This window comes from Silurus meridionalis, chromosome 20 (assembly GCF_014805685.1).
Source record: "Silurus meridionalis isolate SWU-2019-XX chromosome 20, ASM1480568v1, whole genome shotgun sequence".
Taxonomy (NCBI): domain Eukaryota; kingdom Metazoa; phylum Chordata; class Actinopteri; order Siluriformes; family Siluridae; genus Silurus; species Silurus meridionalis.
This window is the reverse complement of record NC_060903.1, coordinates 5,591,135-5,605,770: the sequence shown is the minus strand read 5'-3', so window position 1 is coordinate 5,605,770 and position 14,636 is coordinate 5,591,135. Positions and strand designations below refer to the sequence as shown.

Here is a 14,636-nt window from a genome sequence, read left to right as displayed (position 1 = left end):
TAGATTCCACCAAGTGCCAATCAAAACAAGTTTTAAACAGAGCGCTCGCTCGACCCTGATTGGTTGCTTGCTGTGTATTTGACCAGTTAAGTTTTTATCCGCTCATGAATATAAAGGAACGACTGATTTTGTAAAATGTTGTTGAGTAAAATATTTGACTTTGAAATGTACTGAAGTAAAAGTAAAAGTCTCCCCAAATACTATAAATACTAAAGTAAAGTACAGATAGGTGAAGAAGCTCCTTAAGTACAGTAAAGAATTACATTTAATTCATTGATTTTATTATTATAATATAATAATATTAATAATATATAAGAGAATGGAAACACAGCATTTCCTCCACATTCCTTAGAATATCCACTTCAAGAATGTCTACATTCTATTTTAACTTTATATTATATATATTTTTAATAAGTCTTGTTGCCTTGGTGTTAGACTTGAGTTCTGAGCTCAGATGTTTCTTTGAGATGGGAACTCGTGGCAGCTGTTGAAAATATCACACGAAAATCTCATTAACTGTGTGCACAATTTATGCAATTGCACATGCAAATTAGTGCTCGTTATTTGGTATCTTCATGAGTCATGCCTCATGGAGTCGGTGTGTATTTAATACTGAAATGAAAATGGATCCGTGTTTGTGAGGCAGGTGTCAGACAGAGGAGTAACGTTCAAGGTGAACTGAACTGAACTTCACCAGCATGTGTGTGTCTGTTAGTCCTCTGTTGGTGTGTCTTTAAATCCTGCTTTCGCTATGATGTTATGTAGTGTGTGTGTGTGTGTGTGTGTGTGTGGGTTTGGACACTGCTGTGTGGGCATGTGTAAGAATGTGACCATTTCCCTCCCTGACCCTGTCTTGTACTGTGTGAGACCCTTGCTGAACGTGCATGTGTGTGTGATCATGTACTCTGCCCTGTTTCCCTGTGCATGCTGAGAGTGCAGTGTGTGTGTGTGTGTGTGTGTGTGTGTGTGTGTGTGTGTGCGTGTGTGTGTATACATGTCCATGTGTGCATCTGCATGCGCATCATCCTATGTCCTATTTCCCCTCGTCATGCAGGACTGTGTGTGTGTGTGTGTGTGTGTGTGTGTTTATCTTCCAATGTCCTATTTCTCCTTCCCATGTAGTGGGTTATTTTGTAGGTGCTGTGTATATGTGTGTTAATGTGTGTGTGTGTGTGTGTGTGTGTGTGTGTGTGTGTGTGTGTGTGCTGTGACCTTTGCGTAGAGGTGCTGGCTGCTTTCTGTACTCACATCAACGTAATTAGCATTAATGTAATCGGAGCTCTGCTCGCCCTCCAGGCTCTGCAGACGCACGCGGGAGTGATCATCTAGAGACAAACACAAACCCAGATACATGTCGTATTACAACGAAGAAAAACCACACAAACACAGAGATAAATAGATAGATAGATATAGAGAAAAGAGAGAGAGAGAGAGAGAGAGAGAGAGAGAGAGAGAGAGAGAGAGAGAGAGAATTATCATAAAACAGTCACTTTATTGCACGGCTTTCATATTAACTTCGCAAACATCAAGAAAAATACGGCTTAAAATAAACCGTCATCCTTTTTTTAAAATGTCCTTGAGAAGGCTTTTATTTATCGAATGGGGGAACGGCTCCTTCGAGTAGGTGCGAGGAAATAATGAGCAGTTCCCCATGATGTATAATTAAGGAGGAATGAAGCAGATGTACATTTGTAATTACCTTCCTCAAATCTGTTGCACTTATTTACACCAAGTGTTCTGACAACATGAAATATTGTTAATCAGCATGCTGTATATACTCGTAAATAAAAATTATATCAGCAGCATCCGTTTAATATACACTATATGGACTAAAGTATCGGGACACCTGACCTTTGCTGCTATATGTGGTTCTTCTCCAAACTGTTACCACAAAGCTGGAGGCACACAATTGTACAGGACGTCTTTGGATGCGCTATAATAACATTTTGTGTTCGCTTGAACTTGGAGACCTGAACCTGTTCCAGCATGGCAATGCCCCTGTTACAAAAAGCCAGCTACATGAAGATATCTTTACATGGTTTGGAGGGTTTTGGGATAAATGTAAACACTGACTGCACCCCAGGTCTCCTCACCTCACCTACATCAGTACCTGACTTTACTAACACCCTTGTGGCTGATAAACACAAATGTCCACAAACACATTCCAAAATCTATTGGAACATCTTCCCTGAAGAGTGGAGGGAATCATAAGAGCAAATTGGGAGTAAATGTGGAGTGCGACGCTCAGAAAGCACGCACCATACTTATGACCAGGTGTCCGCAATCTTTTGTCAATATAGTGTATATGATAAAATATATATATAAAATATATATTTACATTCACTGTATTTCCTGATCAGGTGCATTCTGGTAAGATTGTAAGGCAAAAGGTTTAAGCAGGCATGCGATGAGAGCGCTTCTCTGAATTTGATGCTAATAGATGGGCATGTGTGTGCAGTGCTAAGCGAGACCTGTCTGATATGTGGGAAATGAATGCGCCTGAGGAGTGGCATTAGGCTCTGTCGTGCCCAGACGGACAGCGGTGCTCTTTAATACGCACATGCGATGATGTTTCCATAGCGATTCTTCATCCGGTTTTCATCTTTCTTGGCAGAGTCCCATGGTGCAGACTGCCCCTCAAAGAAGCTCTGAGGAAAGGCAGGGAGACAGACACAGAGGAGAGGATGTGTAAGAAGTCTTGTGTCAGCTCTTTGCAGAGAACCGGCTCGGTGTCTCTAATAAAGGAAGCTCGTGGGAAAAAGTGAAGTGAGCGAGAGAAAGCATTAGGATCATTAGGACATCTGATGAGACCATGTGGCGAGGAAAGCAGGAAGCGCTGTGCGGTTTGTCTAAAGAAAAAAAATTAAAAAACGAGAACCCATTACAACACTCGCTACTCTGTGTCACATACAAATCCTTCCCCAAGTGACTCTCCAAGCAAACTTACCAGACACTCAAACAGATACCAAACACGAAGGGAAAAAAAACCCTTTCTGATCTTGTCGCAATTAATCGGAATTATGAAAATGTATTTCGGTGGAAGGGACGTGCAGGGACCACGAACGGTGGCACGCGGCGCAAAACATGATTTCCACCCGTTGACGTAAACACAGAAAACAAGGCCAAGGCTGGTGCAAATTAATATTTATCCTGCTTCAGCCCCTCAGGAGCGGGACAGCAGCCACCAGCGCGCTTATGCATATTGAAAGTCCTGCTTCATTAGGATTACAGAAGATTAAACGGAATGCAAAAGTTGATCAGCGATTTTCGGAATGTGACATACGTTAGGGAAGCGGAAAAGAGAGCGATAGACAGAGAGCGAGAGCGAGAGAGAGAGAGAGAGAGAGAGAGAGAGAGAGAGAGAGAGAGAGAGAGAGGGGGAAAGAGATTCGGAATTCATTTCATTATTGTCGTCGGATTTACATCTGCATTAATACTCTGCATCTCTTCTCCACGCTCTCTAGATGTCAGTGCGATCGTGATACGGATTAAAGAACCCGCCGAATCTGTAGCCGATGAAAATGGAAATGTTTTTTTTTTTTTTTTTTTACAGACACCAGGCGTTAATAAGGCGTCTAAAAAAACACTTATAATGTGTGCAATAATAATAATAACTTACTTTCGGCTTCTCCCATTAGGGGTCGCCAAAGCGGATCATCTGCATGTTTTATTTGGCACGTTTTTACGCTGGATGCCCTTCCTAACGCAACCCTCCCCATTTATCCGGGCTTGGGATTGGCACTGAGAGTGGCTGGGTTGGTTACCTGACCGGGGATCGAACCCAGGCCGCAGCGGTGAGAACGCCACATGAAACCACTAACCACTAGACCACCAGGGAACTTTAGGGTTTTTCTATGTTTATTGTTTATTAGTTTGTTCTTGTTCTCTATGTTACATGGAATTTGAATGTATAGTTGAAATACAATAAAACAAAATAATATTTACATATGAAACAACTTTTAAAAACGTCCTGATTTTTGCAATCGTGTATAAAAAAACGACTACACATTATAAATACTACTGGTTTGTCAATATGTAGAAATACAATCATGCCAATTATACATCTTTTACAAAAATATAATTCAAAATCTTTTTTTTTTTGTTTTAATAACATAATAAAAAAAATCATTGTGTTCACCTGCCAGATCCTGCCTACTGCCCAACTGTCACCTGTCAGATGACTACTACCCCCAGGGAGGGCAGCGTAGAACTCCTAAAGTGCTATCAGCCCTCTTCTACATACGTGTGCTCAAAGTGTTGCTGTGTCTGACGGGAGAGATAGAGTACCCCCTCCTGGTCACAGATGTCTGAGGCGCTGTCAGGATTTGATGCGACTCAAATTTGGAATATTTTTTCAAAGCAGTGTGAAACTGTCTGTAAGCCTGCACACCACTACCGAAAAAAGGTAGAAGAGAAACATCGAATAAAGTCTATTATAACTTTACGACTGGTCCTGCAATTTCTTTGATGTCTTTTTCTTCTTCTACAACCCTGCGATGGAAATAAATCTAGGTCCTAATTGCAGTTTTCACTATGCTGGGCGCTTTGGTTGAAACACTCCTCCTCTTTGAAAGCCGAACACTGAGGGAGAGAAAGAACCATTTTGACACAAATTCAAAGATGGCCCTTGAACAGAAGGAGAGAGTGACAACCGTTTAAATTCAACATGCAGCCGCGCAGAGAACACCAGGCAAAACAGAATAATTGATATGATTTCCTATAATTAATTCATAGCGAAAAAACTTCACTAATGATGCCTTGGTTTAAAGTGGTACTCACTGGGGAGAAGATGATAAGCATATGGGTGGTTATCATTAGCGCGGCTGTGGAGAAAGATCCTTTATTTATTTATAATTTTTTTTTTTTTTTTTTTTGAGGTATTTCAACATTTTCGCTACATAACCTCAAACATACTTCCAGACAAATTAGCTCAAGGTGCTCACATCTGTCCTAGATTTCGGCTGCGAGTGTCAATCAGGACGATGTAATATTGTCGGTGCGCTTTGAGAAATAAATATTAGCTGCTTTATATGTATGATATGCAGAACCGTAAGGAAGACTCCACCCTGAAACACACTGAAGAGGTTTGTTCGGTGTTTCGAGCGCAAATGTCAACTGTTTGTAACGTAACGGACAACGTGCAGTAGTGGAGACGTCGGTACAAACAACAGCACGATGGTATTAGAATGACGCTTTGGAAGCCGATTTGTGTAGACATGAAGAGCTGAAACAAAGCGCTGCTGCATTATTCTTTTTAGGCAGAGATGAAGCAGGGGAATTGTGGGTAATGTAGGAAAAGATGAATCTGACCAACATGTACTAGATATAAAAGAAACACACATCAGAAACACACACAAATACATTGTTAATGTTGCCCATTGTTGCCATAAATAAATTTTTCGTCAAACCAAGTATCGCTAAACATGCACTTCCCCATAGCTGAAAAATTGTACATCTGTAGTACAATCCAAGAGAAGTTCAAACAGAAAGCTGATTGGCTGTTGCATGTTGGTCTCATTTGTATTAGTAATATTTGGACTAGCAACAAACTACAACACCACGGAAACAAACAAACGAAAAAATCTGTGTTGCGGGAGAATTCCAATGAGCATTTAAAGTAGCTTTACATGAACATCTGGAAATTATGAGTTTGTAAAAATTATTTAAGACCTAGAGCAGTGAATTTGAGACTTTTTAAGGCCAAACATTTAGATTGTAATATTTTCAGACATTTGTGACTCCGTGGAAATTCTGTTTTTAAGCGAAAGAAAAATTCTCCCAGGCTTTTGAATGATAAAAACGCAAGTGATTCAGGGTGAACAGATAATAATGGAGCTGTCACATTTTTTCCACCCAATTCATTCTCCCAAAATCTCATAATAAACTGACAGAAATAAACACAATGACTCACCAGGGCCCTTTTACCTCTAGAGCCAACATTCGCTCCCTCATTACATCGTAAGTGAAACCGATATAAAGGGAACGCACGTCTGCGTAACAATCTCAAATCTTAAATACGAAATGTGACATGCAGATGCGTGGAACGACAGTGGACACGTGGAGCGACGTGTTTGAGACAGACGTGGCATCTGTTCCTGCATCTCACGCCGCAGCGAGAGCATGCGAGACGACGGCATGATCGCGTTCTTAAAGCATTCTCATCGGTGTCATAGCACTAGTCATTAGCATCAGTCACGCGGCGAGATGACAGGAGGACGGAAAACATTTCACAGACACGTTCCACGCTGGAGCTGAACGGAAAAAAACGGATGACGACGGGAGGTGAAAGGGCTCCGTCAAGGTTTACGCGTTTGTGTGTGTGTGTGTGTGTGTCTGTGCCCTAATGCTTTAAGAACAGCCTACGCACGTCATTTGGTCATTTGACATCACCAATGCCACTTCATGGAAAATAGTTTCAAAGCTCAGAAGTATTTTTTTTCCTGGAAATGAAAGAAATTACCTCAAAATCAAGATGTAGGAGTTTAAGTGAGTCTTTTTTTTTTGCTTTATTGGATATTTTTGTTTGTCTAATGGCTAGGAAGAGCTTTTAATCAGGTTTTAGAGACTCCACTAAGACCAGAATGAAGGGTTGTGTGAAGCACCACTATCTTTATGTATTCTTCCATATAGTCAAGTAATATACGCTTTTACATCATAGCAAGTCAATACTGATTTTCTCCTCTTTCTTGTTGAGCTTGGAGCATGTCGAGTTCAAATCCAACCAGAAACAGGGAAAAATCCCCAGTCAGATCCTAGTCAGTTAATCCTGTGTCTCCCAGTGAGCTAACAAACTAGTGTATGAATTCAGAATAAAATGATAGAAATGGCATGAAATTACAGCAGAGTTGTTTTGTAGTCATAAGCCAAAGGCATTAAATGTAAAAGTGTTGCATTTTTTTAATTAAAAAATTTTTTTTTTACACTTTTTACTTTTGGTCCAGTCCAGTTTTAGTGACAGTTGCGCAAATGTGCAAAAATGTAAAGGTAAAAATGGTCAAAAAATCAAAATAAAAATCTATCTGATCTGTATCAGTGTCACTTTAATACAGCACAGTGTTCACACTTTAGTACAGTACACACTGTACAGTGTGACAATCACACTGGGACACTTCAAATTTGGACCACTGTATGTATATATATATATATATATATATATATATATATATATATATATATATATGTATATATATATATATATATATATATATATATATATATATATATATATATATGTCACACATTAGAGGTGTAACAGTATACATATTTAAACTTTTTCAGTACAGATTAATGTAATCCTTTTTACGCACAGAACATTTGAAATTCTAGTAAGCATACTTACAATTCTAGTATGCATACTTACCTTTCTAGTATGCATACTTACATTTTTAATATGCATACTTATAATTCTAGTATGCATACTTACATTTCTAGTATGCATACTTATAATTCTAGTATGCCTACTTATATTTCTAGTATCTAGTAAGTATAATTCTAGCATATTTACATTTCCACATACTAGAATTTTAAATTTTGTTAATTTAATTTGTTAATTGAAGATCCCTTTTTGAAGGATTGCTTTAAAACTGTCTTTTTTAATCTTTGATTCATTCTGGCATGTTAAAGAGGCTGTTGTGTTGATTGTTAATTCAGTTTTGAGTTGTAGATTTTGATTTGTATTTTGGGAAAGAAAACCTCACAACTCAACTGTTAAGGGCTTTTCACCAATGTGTCTCTTGGTGTTGAGGACTAGTGCATCTTTGAGAATATGTTCAATATGAGTTGAATACTCAAGTACTCTTCAAATCAGATACTCTAAAAAGACTTTTACTCGTCATATTGGAATTGGTTACTTGAATTAGTGAATTTAACTATCTATATGTTTACTCAAATAAAATTCTTAAAATTCTAGTATGCATACTTAAATTTTTACTATGTTAAAGTTAGTTATAGTTAGTTACTTTATAGATGAAGTTAAAGTTAGTGCCTGGTCTATCATTTCTGGAGTAGTTGCCCAATCATCCAGCACCTCTTCACCACCACCGAGCCCCTGTCTGACCTCTTCCCTGAACCTCACACTACAGTCTTCCTACTTCAGTTTCCACCATCTTATTCTTCTTTCAGTCCTCACTCTCTTCCTCTTCTTCTTTACCTCCAAAACCACCCTACAGACCACTATCCGATGCTGTCTAGCTTCACTGTCCCCCGCCAACACATTACAGTCTCCAATCTTCTCCTACATAGAACATATACTACATAGAACATAGTCCACCTGTGTGCACCTTCCCCCACTCTTATACGTCACCCTCTGCTCCTCCTTTTTCTTAAAATAAGTATTTACCACTGCCATTTCCATCCTTTTAACATAATCTACCACCATCTGCTCTTCTACATTCCTCTCCTTAAAACCATACCTACCCATCACCTCTCATCACCTCTGTTCCCTTCACCAATATGGCCACTGAAGTCTGCCCCAATCACCAAATTTTTATTACCCAAATGGGGTCTAACAAATGTACACTATTCAATGTAATTTTTTCCAATTATTTTATTTTTATTTATTCTATTTAATTTGTGCCAATTTAATCGATTACTCAGATTAATCAATAGAATAAAAAAATAAATTCATACGTCAAATGTATTGCATTAACTTTATTTATACTATTTTATTTATATATATATATATATATATATATATATATATATATATATATATATATATATATATATATATATATACACATACATATACACTATATAGAGATTTTTTATCCCTATTTTTACACTATAGTTATACTTTATATTTTTATTATACTTTTATACTTTTTATACTTTATATGTTTATTTATACAATTTTATATATTCTATTTCTATTTACATGTTGGACAGTCATAAGCATTTCACTACATGTCGAACTCTGTATGAATGTGTATGTGACAAATAAAATTAGATTTGAAAGGGTGCTAGAGTTTAATAGCCTGCTGGTGCATCTCAGCTCAACTGTACTTTCATGTAATTGTGCTCTGATTCCAAACCTCACCGCCTTAAAAAACTCATCCGCTTAAGAGGATTGTGTGAGAGATGCAGTCAACAGCAATTTGGTGATCGTTACAGATAAGAAACAAAAATCCCATTTCTTGCTTTTCAGAGGTCATTTTCAGTTTTTCAATTCCGGAATTCCGAATATTTTGGGTTACATTATTTATACGACGTGCATTATTGCTACTACTGGTTAACACATTAACATTGGATTCAGCGTGTCTGCAGTGTTTAGACATTTTTAAATAGAAACCAAATGAATCGTGTGCTTACCTCATTGATCTGATCCATAGTTAACGTACAGACCCACGAGAGGAGAAGGTCAGAGAGAGACAGTGTGTGAGTGAATAGCTCTAGAGGAAAAACAAAGCTTTTTCCACAATTCAGCAAACATAATGCAACTAGCACAACAAGATCACACACTGAAGGAGAGTAGGCTACATGTACAGGATGAGTAGAGTATACTAAAAGTGTACACAGGTGACCAGTACACAGTAATATCAGCTGGCCTTCTGGCTGGAGCAAAGCAGAGGTTGTTTATGTTTTGGAAAGGCAGAGACAGTGTGTTTATGTGTGTGTATATGCTGTTTTGTGGGTGAGGAAGGCACTGTCAGGAATTCTCCAGCGCCTTAAGCCATCACGGATCAGACCTGGAGGCGTCTACAGCCCGAGGCATCTCACACTGACGCTAAGCCAGACAGGTGACACTCACATGCCATACATTATTTACTGTCCTGACCCCACTGATTCCCGAGTGCTGTAAATGACTGAATAATGAGACTTTGCCAGAGATGGAAAAGAAACTAAACTGAGAAAACAGACTGAGCAAGAAATAAGGAACAAAATGACAGAAATATTACATGAAATCAACATAGAAATAAAAATAAAGGAATGAGAAAGGAAGGTAAAAACAAAAAAAACAAAACAAAAGATAAACAAAATAAGTGTGTGTGTTTGGGGAAGAGAGAAAAGAAGAGACAAATTGAGACAATAATGCGACAAGAAGAAAACAAGAGACAAAAAAGATGAGCTATGAAGAAATAAAGTATAAAGATAAGAAACAAAAACAGAAGGGATGAAGCAAGTAAAGGCCAGGTTACAAAGATACAAAGACTAAATAAAAAGAGAACCAATAAGAAGAGTAGAGAAGAGTGAAAATCAGAAGAAATCAATCAAGAAGGAAAGAAATAAGACAATAAGAAAAAGAAGATGTGAAAGATTAAATAATGACAAGACAAGAGGGAAGAGAAGAGAAGAGAGGAGAGAGAAGAGAAGATGAGGGAAGAGAAGAGAAGAGAAGAGAAGAGAGAAGAGAAGAGAAGAGAGAAGAGAAGAGAAGAGAAGATGAGGAAGAAAAGAGAAGTGAAAAAAGAGAAGAGAAGAGAAGATGAGGAAGAAAAGAGAAGTGAAAAGAAGAGAAGAGAAGAGAAGAGAAGAGAAGAAGATGAGGGAAGGCTGAGGCAAAATAAGAAAAGACAAGAAACAAGGAAAAGACATAAAATGAGAGAAACTGAGAAGAGACAAATAATAGACATAAAAAAGCAAAAAGAGAACTAGAAGTGTGTTTGTGTGAGTGTGTTTCTGAATAGATGTAAATGTGTGTGTGTGTGTGTGTGTGTGTGTGTGTGTCACTAAATCAATATTCACTGTAAGTGATGAGTGTTTAGTGTTGATGTCAGACCCAGTCACATTACAGTGTGTGTAAAGTGTGTGAAGTGTATCGAGTGTGTGAAGTGTATCGAGTGGATTCTCTTGGTGTATTACGTGACTTGTGATAACAGAGTCCTGATTGTGCGGCTGAGAGAAACAGTGCACACATTAGAGGCTGTGTGTTTCTTTCTCACAGTGTTCTGCCTGCCAGTGCTGTGGAACAAGGCCCTCTTGGGGTTTGTGTGTGTGTGTGTGTGTGTGTGTGTATGTATGAAGGTGGCGTTGGCATACTCAGAGCACAAACTACAAAAGCAGACGAGCTACACCATGCATAGCATGAAAGAAGGAGGGGAGAGATGGCAAGAAAACACAAATAAACGAACACATTTATCATGCATTAACTATCTATAAGCGATATGTCAAAACATGACAAAGCACTTGCATCACAAAAACACACACACTGGCAGGGACGTCTGGAGACGCTGCTACCTCGTACTCCTCTTTGAATCCGTATCCCTCTGCGCACTTCATCTGGGTGACGTGCTCGAGCAGGTCAGCCACGCGGATGGCCGGGTGGAGCTGACCCGTCTGATAGGGCACGTCTGCCGCCTCGCGCTTCCGTAGAGAGTGAGTGTGCGTCGAGTGCGTCGAGTGCATCGAGTGTGTGGAGTGAGCGTGGGCGTGAGACTGGACCAGGCTGCTCGTGTCGCTGGCCACCGTCTGCGTCTCGTCTGCAACAGAGAGACAGATAAGGCAACCGGAAGGCAGTGAAACTCAGAGAACACTTACGAAGAAGTTGCACGGTCTTTTACAGTGTCATTGCTACGTGAAGAATGGTGTTCTAGATCCAAAGTTAGAAAAAAAGAAAAAGATGTAAAAAATAAGTTGCACTGTAAAAGAAAGTGTCCGTTTGTGATTGAGGTTGATCGGACAAACGACATTGTGAGGGAAGGGAAGGGGGGGGGTTGATGAGTGGATGCAGAGGGAGGAGCACGGTCCATTTAAGATTTATTTATTGTAATTATTCCTAATATTTATTATTATATTATTATTATTATTAATATTATTATTATTATTAATCCCTCCTATATATTCTTTATACCCTATAAATACCTCTCATAATAATACCTCTCACATCTATTAGCCATATGCTTCTCTGGATCTGAAATTCATTTTTATGACACAATGATGATGCACAGGCACCGCCAAGAAAAAAATAAATAAATAAAAAAGCAAAGCATGAAGTGAATGTGTGACATCACAATGACAGAACTCGCTTCCTGTGCACGACACAAGCATTGATTATTTTATATATATATATATATATATATATATATATATATATATATATATATATATATATATATATTGTATATAATAGTAATAAAAAAATACGAGATGACTTGGCACATTCAAATGTAATGTTCTGAAAAGCCATGCGAGATCGAAGCACACGGTGGCGCTGGGGTTGATATGGATGTGTGTGAGACAGGAAGAAGGGGAGAGGGGGGGCCAAATGGTGACACCAGTCTTTTTTTTTTTTTTTTTTTTTGGAATGGAACACACAACCTTCTTCCCCCAAACAACAGGCAGACTGAGGAAACTTACCATTAATGGGGACTTTTTAAGCAGATACATTAGAGGTTAAATGTGAAGAAAGAGCGATAGAGAGAGAGAACGAGAAAGAGAGATAGAGAGAGTGAGAAAGAGAGAGAGAGAGAGAGAGAGAGAGAGAGAGAGAGAGAGAGAGAGAGAGGGAGGAGAAGAGAGAGGAGACAGGGTATAAGCAACAATACACCAAAGAGCACTGGCACACTACAGCTCTGTTTACTAGCCTGAAAGCCTGTGATAGCGGGGTGCAGATTAAAGGACTCTAAGGTCATCCAAAAAGGGCGATGAATGAGTTTGGACACACAGCGGGAAAAAAAATAAATAAAAAGGATTGGAAATGAATTTCAAAAAATAGATAACATATGACAGACTAGAGAGAGTATATAATTTGAGAATGTAGTTTTGTAGTAGCTTCACTATATTTCCATATACAGAACATGAATACTTATTATTAGAAAAAACCTGGTGATGTAAATGCATCTTCCCCAATCGTTCCTTACTCTCATTACTTGGAATGTCTGATTTGTGTCTACAGAACAGCATCAAATCTCTTAACTACTAGTTACACAACTCTTGCCCAAATCCTTCAATATTTAATACGGTGCACTTTAACATCTCTTTATGTTCTATTCCCATTACGTTGGCGTAACGTTACGGCGAAAACCTAGAGGCACATTTTCAAGTAAAAGTCTGTAATAGAGTAAAAAAAAAAAAAAGGTTGCTTTATTATTCTATTTCATCATGGGATAAATGAATAAACACTAGCAAAAGAGAAACACAAAAACAAGCGGGGCAGTGGGAACTAGCTAGAGGCAGGCGTGACTTAAAAAAGAATTAAAGAAGAGGCTGCTTTGGGAGGGAGAAGATGGTGGAGGAAGAGGGGCCAATAATAAGCTTGTGTTATGTTTTTTTTCTCTCCTCCTCAAACTACACATCAAAAAAAGTTAGACATTTCTTCCCTAGACCTACTGCTTAATTATTCTCTTCAGCAATGAATTTGTGCTGTGTGGTTAGATAGAGTCATGGATGCTAGACAAGCTGCTGCAACCATGGCAACCCCCAAATCCAGACTACTGCCCTAATGTCCACTCCCCCAACATCCAGTCCACATGTCTGTCCATGCATATGAGTCAGACAGGATGTGACATCACACTCATGACATGCAATGCGGATGGGATGGAGTGAAAAGGAGGGAGGAAGAGAAGCAACAGGCAGGTATGGAGATGAGGCAGCCATCTTTATTTGCAACAGCAGATTACAATGACTATAAAACAGTTTCTTCCTCGATTATCTGACCTCTGACTCAATGAACTTATTAGCAGTGGTTATGGGAGGTTGGAAACTAAAAGTTTTCTCTCACCTAAGATGGCAGTGGGCACAAACGGGTCTGGCAGGCGTGGCACGTAAATTAAGAAGGTGCGATGGCCGATCAGAGACGACAGAGAGAAGAGAAATAAAGAGATTAAAAACGTTACAGTGACAATACTCTTTCAATAAAAAGCATCAAACTGTACAGAGAAAGAGAGAGAGAGAGAGAGAGAGAGAGAGAGAGAGAGAGAGAGAAAAAGACATAAGGAGAACAGCAGAGTGAGCTGATATTACCCCTCTGACTTGCAGTATGACATCGCTGCTGATGTACTTTATACACGTGTGCTCTCTCATACCACTAATCACAGACAAGTCACAAACTTTTAGTCTGCTTACTGCTGTTATAGACTACAGAGAGGCGGTATGTGCTGTTACCTGGGTAATAGGAGTTGGGAAGAGTTGTGCTCAGTGTGTTTGTCTTCACTGTTAGAGAGCAGGGAGAAGATCCAGCTACAGGACGGGAAACACACACAACATGCACAGTAGGTTAAATAATACTACAGGAAAAGGAAAAGTGCTCCCAATAAACTTTCAATTGAGTAAAAGTACAAAAGCATTTGCTTTCAAATGTACTTAATTATCCAAAGTACTATGATTCCTTATGACCTTAATGCTCCTATTACCATTTTTGTTGCAAGACTTTTAATCAACACGGTTTATGTAAAAAGACTCTTCTTCTTTCGGCTGCTCCCATTAGGGGTCGCTACAGCGGATCATCCGTCTCCAAACCCCCCTGTCCTCTAAATCTGCCTCTTTCAACCCAACTACCTGCATGTCTTCCCTCACCACATCCATAAACCTCCACCTTTGCCTTCCTCTTTTCCTCCTTCCTGCTCCATCCTCAGCATTCTACTACCGATATATACCCCATGTCCCTGCTCTGCACATGTCCAAACCATCTCAAGCTCCCCTCCCTCACCTTGTCTCCAAAACCTCCTACATGCACTGTCCCTCTAATTAACTAATTTCTA

The 14,636-nt window shown here is 39.0% G+C and overlaps 1 protein-coding gene across 7 annotated transcripts in view; it reads right to left on the bottom strand.

The window, feature by feature from the left end:
* Window positions 1–14,636, bottom strand: part of LOC124403123 (receptor-type tyrosine-protein phosphatase mu-like) — a 226,667-nt gene that overhangs the window by 39,171 nt on the left and 172,860 nt on the right. For 2 of the 7 annotated variants that reach the window (XM_046876725.1, XM_046876728.1), the window contains 7 exons: window positions 14,041–14,115; window positions 13,658–13,684; window positions 12,295–12,306; window positions 11,176–11,417; window positions 9,310–9,318; window positions 2,561–2,648; window positions 1,249–1,325 (listed from right to left, as the gene is read on the bottom strand). In XM_046876725.1, the coding sequence (XP_046732681.1) occupies window positions 1,249–1,325; window positions 2,561–2,648; window positions 9,310–9,318; window positions 11,176–11,417; window positions 12,295–12,306; window positions 13,658–13,684; window positions 14,041–14,115 (530 nt within the window). The remainder of the gene's footprint in view (window positions 1–1,248; window positions 1,326–2,560; window positions 2,649–9,309; window positions 9,319–11,175; window positions 11,418–12,294; window positions 12,307–13,657; window positions 13,685–14,040; window positions 14,116–14,636) is intronic. The other 5 variants (XM_046876726.1, XM_046876729.1, XM_046876727.1 and 2 more) reach the window with 4 other exon arrangements.